This window comes from Symphodus melops (genome assembly GCF_947650265.1).
Source record: "Symphodus melops genome assembly, chromosome: 10".
NCBI classification, from domain to species: Eukaryota; Metazoa; Chordata; class Actinopteri; order Labriformes; family Labridae; genus Symphodus; species Symphodus melops.
Window position 1 is genome coordinate 6,608,864 of NC_136700.1, and position 10,372 is coordinate 6,619,235.

Below are 10,372 nucleotides of genomic sequence, written 5' to 3' on the forward strand. Positions count from 1 at the left end.
CTGCTGCCAGGCCAAAGAGGAAGCTCGAGAACAGGCTCCGTGGTGTGATGAGGACAGCCAGGCGTGCCAGCAATGTGGAGGTGCCTTCCTTCCTCCGTCAGCTGGTCAAAGAGACAGAGAAGGTGGTCACCTTCTTTTTCAAAGGGGGACCTAGGGAAAGGGACAATGAAGAGGAGGACAATTTTGATGAGGACAACTCCATGCCGAGCCCGTACCTGGACCGCCCCATCCTGGAGAAACATGTGTCTGAGGGGGGGTCTCAGTCAGGCTTAAACTACGCCGTGGCAAGCATGCAGGGCTGGAGGGCTCAGATGGAGGATGCCCATTCATGCATGCCCCAGCTAAGAGGAGAGCTGAAAGAGTGGGCATATTTTGCTGTTTTTGATGGACATGCAGGCACCACAGTGGCACAGTACTGCTCCAGAAACCTGCTGGATCACATCCTGGCAACTGGTATGGCAACAATTAATGAACTAATAAGATTCATTTCATTAAATAAGGATCATTTAATTTCTTCTGATAATTCAATTAAATTGAAAATTTCAATTGTTTGTTTTGAGCGTCCTGTTGCTTAAGGACGTTAAGCTCTTGTTCAGCTTAACTGCACTTATAGTAAGTAGTTTTAGACTGGGGGAAGTTAATTACCAACAAAAAACATGAACATGAAAAAAAAATGTTGTGCATTAAAGATAGTTTCATTGTATTTTACTCAAAGTGAAGCGCAAAGTGAAGCTGACAATAAGACATGTTAATAGGTAAACATAAAGGCTAAAAGTGCTAACATTCATTCAGATGTCAAATTTTCTACCTGGTATGAAGAGCTTTGAACAGATTTGTTTACATTAAGGAACATTTTTAATCAAAATTTTTGTAGGCTTTATTTCTTCCAATATAAAAGTTTACAAACAACCAGCTCTTGAATTGTTCTCTAATCTTAAAATCAGTGCCGTTGTTTGAGCCAAATTTATATATTATTACAAAAATGCAGGTGATGTTTTGGAGCCAGGTTTGTCACAAGTAAAACATGGATACTAATTTATATGGATTCCCCCTCATTTCCAACAGGCGGGATCAAAGCCAGTGAGGAACCCGAGCAGGTGAAGGAGGGGATCCGTGAAGCCTTCCTGGACATTGACTGCCACATGCACAAATTGGCTCGCCAGGACAACTGGGACCGCAGTGGCACCACCGCAGCATCTGTCATGATCTCACCACGTCACATTTACTTTATCAACTGTGGGGACTCTCGCACCCTGCTCTGCCGTAACGGCCAGGTCGTCTTCTACACCGAGGACCACAAACCGTTCAACCCCAGAGAAAAGGAGCGCATCCAGAATGCTGGAGGCTCCGTGACCCTGCAGAGAGTCAACGGCTCACTGGCTGTTTCCAGGGCGCTGGGGGACTTTGACTTCAAGGAGGTGGACTGGAGGCCTCCAACAGAGCAGCTGGTGTCGCCAGAGCCAGAGGTGTACGAGCTGGAGAGGACGCCTGAAGACGAGTTCCTCATTCTAGCGTGTGATGGCGTGTGGGACGCCATTGGTAACGAGGAACTGTGTGCCTTTGTGCACAGTCGTTTGCAGGTGTGCGATGACCTGAGAGAGATCTGCACTCAGGTCATTGACCTTTGTCTCTATAAGGTGAGCTGTTCACAACAGAACACAAACAAGGCACATGTCTCCAGAAGCACTTTTTATATAAGTTATCAGCTGGTCCAAATACTTAGTCAGTTTTAATTTACTGACAGCTCCAACAGAAGAAAGTAACTCAAGAATATCATGGAAAAATTAAGATTGATTTTCCCAAGAACTCAAAACCTGTGTTTGTGCACCCGTAGTGCACAGGGTTATTCCAGGGAACACAGTGTTTGAGCAAGTGGATTTATGAATGGGAAGCTTTAGACTAAGTCGAGTGTTGTGGGCAGGTGTAAACTGTGGGCAGGGTCTTTGATTGGAGGAATTACGCTGCTGTTGTTATGTAAATAGATTTGTCCTGCGAGTTGTCTTAATGCTCGTTAGTAACAGCGTGTTAGAACAGTGACGAGCACGCCCTATAAATAGCTGTATTAAGGCATGCAGGGAGATGGGATGGCAGGGGAGAAATGCTACACATGGCTCGGATTAACTCTGAGTGTGAGTCCAGTCCATACATACCAGCTCAGAGGCTTTATCCTGGCCAAGGTGTTTGGCTATTTACAGTATTTCACCTAAAAAAGGCTCGCAGCTGAAAGACTGTATGTACCAGTACACACTGAGCCTTACTGCTGCGTCTCTGATGTCAGGCTGATGGTAGACAGCGGCTGAGAATTCCCACTTTATTTATGTGGACAATACTGATATCCAACTACAGATTAAACATTCACAGACAAAATATAATATAAGAATAATATAATACAAGAATGGTAGTTGTTTCAAGAAGTAAAGATTATAAGAAATTCTTAAACATTATAAGAAATGTGTTTCCATAAGGAGGGGAGAGAAGTATTAAGAGCCTTTGCTGAAGAAAAACTACAATTTCTAGGGTTAAATAACTTTGTCCAGGGAAAGAGTTAGAAAAGTAGAAAAAGTAATTATCATACACAGAAGTGTCCATGACAAGTTTCCTGAAAATGACTGATTGAACTCAGACATAGCAGTGTTATATAATAACTGCTTAAGGGGGATTGTATTTTTGTTTCATATAATGTGACGTAAAGAGCCACATAATGTGTTATTTCATGTAACATTTGTGTATCCTGCAGGATAACTAGCAATGAACTTCAAGAATTACCATCAAACAAATTGAGAAAAATAAATATGCCTTCTTGAAGAGTACTTGAGTAAAAGTGTAAAACATAAGAAGTTCCCTCAAAATGTTAAAGCACCTAGTTACCTCCAAATACTGCCTTTTTTTATTGCCACTATGATTTAAAGCTGCAGTCTTATTGCCAATCATATCATTGTGCACTCTGTCTCCCCTTGCAGGGCAGCTTGGATAACATCAGCATCATCATAATCTGCTTCCCTGGCTCCCCCCAGGTGTCACAAGAGGCACTGCAGCAGGAGGCTAAAATGGAGCAAATGATCGATCTCAAAGTGGAAGGTCTGCTGTTCCCTGGAAACCGAACAACAACAACACCACTCGCTACATTTTGAACTACGCCTACTCTTAACCTTCTTAATTTCATCTCAAGGTTTTGATTATTTTCCCCGGTCCTCCACAGAAATAATCCACACGATGAGGTCTAGAGAAGAGGACCCTGACCTTTTGTATGTGATTAAATCCTTGGCTGCAGAAGAGATGCCTGGGCTGCCACCAGGAGGCGGCATCACTAGCAAGTGAGTCTAAGCAAGTGAAACTCCAGTCTCATGAGGAAGTTTAAAATCAATCCTTTTGACATAAAACCACCTTTTCTCTTCCCAGGCGAGACTGCATTATCGCTGCGTATCAGAAACACGTCATGGCTCTCAGATCTCAGGAGCCCATGGTAAGACACAAAACACAATAAACGATCTGTTTCAATACCCCAGTTATCCTTTTTTCACTTAAACTGTTTTTCATCAGGGAATTAAACATTGGAAAACGGAAAAAAAGCCTCCAATAAAATGTGAGCATCTAGCTTTATCCAAAACAAGGCAAACCTATATAACAGAAATGACTTTAAACAGCCAAGCCATAAGTTCTCTGATGAAAATATCTATACAAGAGTCCTGACAAAGAAGATATTAGAAACAAAACTTCACTCGTGTATGTTGCTGCTTTTTAATTATCCAAAATTGTGAATGTAATGTAGTTGTTAGCGTCGTTGTGTTATATGGCATTTCAGGACACTGAAGGATCGTCGGAGGAGTCAAACTAAACCTATTACCATGAGAACCGAATCCTCACCTGCACCATCATCATCATGGTCTCCATGGGAACCACCTCCAACAAGAAGCTTGACTTTTTACATGAGCTGTGAAATGAGAATGACTCTGCGTGTAACATGCTCTCTTGAAGATTTGCTTTGTGGTCAAATAAAGTGATGTTTAATTCAACATCTCGAATGTATTTCTGTAATAATGCCACTTTGTTAGGAATCATGATGTACACATTGCCTTGGGACACTTTTTTTCTGCATATACCGGCCTTATATGAAGCAGCTCAGTTTGCATGAGTGTTTATATGGAGTGCAAGCTGTACATGCAGCTAACTAATGACTCCGCAGCTTGTTTTTGAGAAGCTGGTCACACATTCAAAATCTAATTCCACACTTTCAAACAACACATTTTTCATGCACGTTAGAGCCTCTCGTGAGCGACCGCAGTATGCAGTGCCCCTCAGTAAGTGATTAGTTTACACAATGCTGTCAGGTACTAAAGACACATATGCCATAGGAGAGGGAAGCTAGCGGGAGGGAGATGACAGGACAAAGAAAAGCGGCGCGGGGGGGGGGGTCTGTACTTGGAATGAGAATGAGATGTTCCCAGGAATTAGCACATACCACATTAAACTTGAACCTTTGTGGCACTTTAGAGTGGATGTGCCACGTGTGATGTCACCAGGTTATTTAAACGCCATCTTTTTTTAGGAAGCAGGTCAGTGTGGATGGATTTAGATCAATGATCGTAAAGACAGTTCAATAATACATTTAAATGGAGGAATAGTTGATTTGTAAACATTTTCCATTTCACTTCGTACCAATACTTATACTTAAGGCCCCCACTTCATGGAAGTCTTATATATCTATATATATATATATCCTTATTTATATATATCCTTATTTATATATATTTCATTTATATATATAACATTTTACACAAGAGGACAACATTTTGTAACTTTTTTTTTTATAAAATAAATGTGCTTTTAGAGATATTGATGCATTTCCCAAAATAGATTGTTGGTTTTCTCAAAACTTTGACATGTTTTGATCTACAGGACTACTTTAATTTATTTTACAACATTTCAGACTAAAAAGAAAAAAAGAAAATCCCAATGTGACATCCCCTTTTTGAAGACATAACCAAAAGTACTTTGCATTTTTGCTCAAAATAATATTGTGGACAGATCAATTAAATAGGTCATTTTCGATCACGGATTTCACCTATCTCTAATTGAAACATTTTGTTCTTGACCTTTTAATGTCAGATTTTGAATTTACAATCCTGGATTGATTTTATATTCAGGTCACAGACTAAAGACTAAACATTAGTTAAAGACAAATTCTGTTCTCAGCCTGAGTAGCCTATTCCAGGTATTTCAATTCAGAGTCAAAGTGACTCCATCATGAGGGTCTTTAGATGGCTCTCCTCAGCGGTCATGGGTTCTTCAGAATGTGCTACGAGGGTGTGGCGAAGCTCAGCACCTCAGTATTAATTGACTGTGTACAGCTTCTTCTTTCTGGCAGAGCGCCTTTCTCAGCTCACTCCTGACAAGTCAGACTCAGAAATCCAAGCCAGCTTAGGACAACACGGTCAGCTTGGATCACTTTCGGGCAAAGAAAAAGAGGAACGACAAGTTGGAAAAAGAAGAAAAGGATCTGAGAGAAAGCCCAGAAAAATCAGACACAGCCTGTGAGTAATGATTTGTTGAATCCTAACGGTGGCATTTTGAGTTTCTGTAAGGTGCTCTCATTCCTCACACTGACCCACGACATACTAGTGAACTTTGCTGCCGTTCACAGTGTGTGTTTACCTTTAAAGTGTGTACAGTATACAAAATGCAAACTTTAAAAAGGAGATTATAAGAAATCCAGATCATTCCAGCAGTCACTATTCAGATAGTTAAAGTATTCAATGCTCTAAATATTTTGTAAGAAAGGAAATGTTGATGTTTTAAGTTTTTACCATTACATTTATCTAAAACGTAAAAAAATTAAAAAAGCCTTTTTTTGTCTAAAGTCACAAGAAGTTATCGTATGGAGTCTTGCAGTCTTTAAACATGATCTTTTAGCCTATGATTCAGTGGCTGCTCAGGCTGAACAGGCAACTTGTCCAAGAGTCGAATTGTCTTCCATTTGATGGGCAAATTGACAAGTGACATGATAATAAAAAACGCAATAAAAAAATCCCCTAAAAAAAAAAGAAAAAAGAAAGAAAAAAGTAAGGTCAAGTCAATTCCTTTAGAAATAAGTTAAATATGTGAATATGTTTTGTTGTAACAAAACCGATGGGAGAGCTGTCAATCACATACCAGTGATGACTTCTGTGCAACGTGATCTGCAGGAGGCCTATGTAAACACTGATTGGTTAATTGAAGCACCTGAGTGAAACAGATGAGCCAGGCGCGAGGGGAAGTCGCGTGCACGTCATGGTGGTGCTGAGCGCTGAATGTCTTTGCATTTTTGTGTAGAAACGTGAAGTCCTTATTATTTTAAGTTCTTTTTGTTTGACATGGAACAAACACACACGGCAGAGCAGACAGTAAGCAACGTATAGACTACTAACAGACCAAACAAACATGTCCAGATAAAACTTTAACCCGATGGTGGTCATCTAACTTTTTGAAAGTTACAGCTTGAGTGTTTACTTTTCTATCCCACTTTAAACTAAGCCTCATAACTAATATCACCCAGCTGCAGCCGGGCAGGATGCCGCTGAACGCAGGGGTCACCGGGTACGGCAGCGTGGCAGGCCCCGGGCTGCTAGGCGGTGTGGGGAACTCGGAGTCAGCCGCGCTGCTCATCCCTGAACAAGAACCGGAGCCGGTCCACAAATGGCAGCCCATGTCCAAGGAGGAGCTGGAGGTGGCCGCGGGGGGCCCCGGGTGGAGGAAAGTGCGCTGTTACCTGGTGGTGTTGTTCTGGCTGGCCTGGTTGGCCATGCTCGCCACCTCCATCGCCATCATAGTAATGAGCCCCCGGCCGGTCCCCACCGAGCTACGCTGGTGGCAGAAGTCGCTGTTTTATCAGCTGCAGCCTGACCTGTTGACGAACAAGCAGGCCGAGGGCTCAGAGGGCGTTCATGGTGAGGAGAACATATCCATATTAAAAAAAAAAAATACACATTTTTAATGGATGTTTGTCTTTAGCGCAAAAACTGAAACGTACTTATAATATGCAAATATCAAAATATGCAACATTTCTGTAATAATAATTTTTAAAAAGTATTATCTGCCCCCTGGTGGTCAGATTGACCGACATTATCTTTGATAAAAATGTCAAGGCCACGTTTTTTTTTTTCCAGACTTAGAAAAACATGCTAACAAAAGCCTACTATTAACATGTAAAAATATAATGCTGACATTGAGCCTTGATGCGTAGATGGTAACCTTAAAAGACATTCTTCACTGGTCACTTTAACATGCTATTCACTGCACAGTATTATCCACCATACATATATGGTCATATATAGTCCTCTGTATATTCACTTACTACCTGGAATTGTATTTATGTTTACGTTATTATTTTTATTTTTAACTCTGTTTTTTGACTTCTTTTTGACTTTTGACTTCTTGTTTTGATTCTGGACTACTGCTGCTATAATGCCTGAATTTCCCCATTGGGGATCAATAAAGTAATATCCTATCCTATCATATCCCATAAAAGGGCATTTCAACATAATGGCATGGCTGAGAAATGATATATACTCTGTTTCTCTCCAGCACTTTGTGAGCAGATTCCCTACCTCAAGTCTCTGGGTATAGGGGGTCTTATTCTGGAAGGACTGTTTGAGAAGAGGGCAGCATCTCTAAATGTCACAGTGACTGGTGTAAGACTGGGGACTTTGCCTCAAATCGAGCATTTGATTACAGAGAGCAACAAAGCAGGTGACAAAAGGAATTATTTGAGTCAAACAGCCTGCATTGGCAGACTTGTTTTTGACAAGGTTATCTTGTTCTGCAGGTCTCAAAGTGTTGTTAGACTTTTGTGAAGTGGATCTTGTGGGTCCTGAGGATGTAGCAGGAAATGCAGACAAGCCTTCAAATATGTCAGCTCCAGTACATGTAAGAACGTAGATTCTTTTCAAGAGGTTTAACTTTTTCTCAACATTGTTGGATTTCCTAATAACTTAACTTTTTCTACAGCAGGGACTCCGGTTCTGGTTGCAGCAGGGTGTAGCAGGCTTCGCTGTCTGTGACACAGATGCAGCATATTCAGAGAAGGTAAATGGATACTGAAGAATCAAGCAAGAAGAGAGTTTTCACAACCTCATGAAATATTTCTTTTTTAGACCCTGATGGAGTGGAAGGCTGTCTTCACAGAATTCAACAAACAGGAGGAGGAGAGGTATCTTTATACATGAGGATGTTTTTTCTTGAATATATAAAACAAGTTTCAAAGCATGTTAAACTTTGCCTGTTCTTGCTCTTGTGTCTCCTCAGGATTGTTGTGGTAAAACAGACCAGAGACGTTCTTCCTCCTCTAAACAACGCTACACTTGTGGATGTGGTCATGAGGTCAATTCTGCCTCGATCAAATCTCCTCATGTCTACTGATGACGTTGCTAATGCTATAGAGAAAGACCTGCAAACAAAAGAAGACGACACATGGCCCAGCTGGACAGTAAGATGCATGCATATAGGGAATACAGCAAACAAAATTACATTTAAAATGAGGTTCTGTTCATGTGGTTTTTGTTTAGTGTGGTAAATCAATCTTTTTTCTTTTTCTTTTTTTAAGACACATTTTCAATTAAAACAGCTCGTACTATTCTTATTTATATCGTATTCATTAGCATACACTCAGTGTTCAAATGTTAGTTTTATTAGGCTGTGTAAAGGTGTTAAAATAAAACATGTCATTCTCCAGGTTGGCGGTAAAGCATCATCTAACGTAAAGAAATTACTCTTGGTGCTGATGATGACACTGCCTGGATCACCTGCGGTCCAGTATGATGAAGACCTTGACCAAAGACAAGTGAGTTTCCGCTTTAGACTTTGAATCCAATCATTATTCATTTTAAAATCGGACTTTGCCAAATAACAGTTTGTTGTCAACAGAATGTGTCTGTGAGAGTCGTCTCTCCACCTGGAATAAACCTGCCATCAGACAGTCATACAGTGAGTTACAGTGAATCTCTTTCTCCATTAAATCAATTCGCATGTCAAATTGAAATATCTTTCTTTCTTTCTTTCAATCTGCCCTCAGGATAACGAGAAGAAGAAGCGTTTAACTGTAGCTCTCTTCAGCTCCCTCAGTCACTCCAGAGCCAGAGAAGAAGCCCTCCTGTACGGCAGCTTCACTTTCCTCCCCTTCAATTCCACCAGTGTTGCCTCCTCCAACTCCTCTTCTCCTTCTCCTTCATCTCCTCCTCTCCTGGCCTTCCTGCGCTCATGGGGTTGTGTCCACTTCCTTGTCCTGCTTAACGTCGGGTCTGAGCCTCATGCCCTGGATCCAGCCTGGGCGCAGACGCTGCCCAAAGCCGGAGTGTTCATTAGCAGCACAGGGATGGACCGTTTGGGGACGACCACTCTGGATTCGCTACAACTGCAACCCCATGAAGCCATCGTCATCAAACTGTTTGAGTCGGGAAGTTACTCGTAAAACCTCTCTGAGCTGTGTGGAGGCTTCATACGTCAGTAAAAGAAGTGAACTCTGAAACTGTAATGAGTCGATTTTGGAGAAGAAAGAAAACACTTTGCACTTGTGTTTATTTTTCTTGTCACACTAAATAGTTTAGATATATCAGAGTTAAGTATTTTGTTGCAACATGTGGTTGTGTTTTATGGACAAAGAGAAACAGCTGCAGTGGCTTAGTCATGTGATCTGCTGATGAAACAATTCCTGTCTGGTTCTTAGTCATCAACACCTGTGGGCAATCTTTAGTTGAGCAACACTCATGTGAATAGTAAACAAAAATGTTCAGCTGTATTGATTTGCAGCATATTAATTAAATCTGTTGCGCTGTCACTGAAGAGATGTTACTATTTGGGAACTTGTGACTTTGAGATTCACTTTCAGGTGTTGAAGTGCACACTTTTGACCACATAGTGGCGCTACAGTACCATCACTACTTTTCTGAGCGTTCAAAATAAAATTGTGCCTTTTGGGTGAATATTAAAATCAATTGTTTCTAATGACAAACTGATCAGACATAAAAGACAGTTTCCTCAAGCTGATTCTAGAGCTGCTGCGACATTAACTGCCAAAAATTTGAAACACAAAGGGTTAATTTGCATCCACCCAAAATAACAAATTGGAGCCCTTATGCTGTTATTATGAGATAAGGACATCGTAACAAGATATCTTTTTTTTTTCCATTTCCTGATATTGTAATTAGATGAAAGAATTGCATCAACTCATAATTACATGATAAGAGATAACATTTTGTATTTTTCTGTAGTGGATGCACTGTGCCTTTGCTGTACTTGAATTTTTTTAGAATAAAAATTATTTCCCTAAAAGAAAACACAAGCTCTGCGTGCAACAAATGTCCACATTTCTTTCTGAATTTCATCTATGTTGCTGAATGTA

At 40.8% G+C, this 10,372-nt stretch overlaps 2 protein-coding genes across 3 annotated transcripts; both read left to right on the forward strand.

The window, feature by feature from the left end:
• Window positions 1–47: 47 nt before the first annotated feature.
• ppm1na (protein phosphatase, Mg2+/Mn2+ dependent, 1Na (putative)) lies at window positions 48–4,667 on the forward strand (the record flags this gene model as incomplete). The annotated part of the gene is made up of 6 exons (XM_079353682.1): window positions 48–453; window positions 1,066–1,637; window positions 2,961–3,078; window positions 3,200–3,314; window positions 3,400–3,463; window positions 3,803–4,667. The coding sequence occupies 6 exons, from the start codon at window positions 48–50 to the stop codon at window positions 3,833–3,835; spliced, it is 1,308 nt and encodes a 435-aa protein (XP_079209808.1). The 3' UTR covers window positions 3,836–4,667.
• A 1,518-nt stretch (window positions 4,668–6,185) lies between these two features.
• Window positions 6,186–10,314, forward strand: LOC306830946 (amino acid transporter heavy chain SLC3A2). 2 transcript variants are annotated; one of them, XM_079354736.1, is made up of 10 exons: window positions 6,186–6,389; window positions 6,539–6,923; window positions 7,561–7,725; window positions 7,802–7,902; window positions 7,984–8,061; window positions 8,130–8,185; window positions 8,281–8,461; window positions 8,708–8,815; window positions 8,899–8,958; window positions 9,047–10,314. In XM_079354736.1, exons 1-10 carry the CDS (start codon window positions 6,351–6,353, stop codon window positions 9,440–9,442), a joined length of 1,569 nt encoding a protein of 522 aa, XP_079210862.1. In that variant the 5' UTR covers window positions 6,186–6,350; the 3' UTR covers window positions 9,443–10,314. The 2 variants fall into 2 exon arrangements, with proteins under 2 accessions (XP_079210862.1, XP_079210863.1); XM_079354737.1 differs by having other exon boundaries at window positions 8,130–8,180; window positions 8,279–8,461.
• The last annotated feature ends 58 nt before the right edge of the window (window positions 10,315–10,372 follow it).

Coding starts and splice junctions, on each gene's coding strand:
- LOC306830946 (XM_079354736.1), top strand. CDS start 6,351: ATGGAACAAACACACACGGCAGAGCAGACAGTAAGCAAC. Junction 6,390..6,538: donor CAGAGCAGACAGTAAGCAAC/GTATAGACTACT, acceptor ACCCAGCTGCAG/CCGGGCAGGATGCCGCTGAA. Junction 7,903..7,983: donor ATATGTCAGCTCCAGTACAT/GTAAGAACGTAG, acceptor CTTTTTCTACAG/CAGGGACTCCGGTTCTGGTT.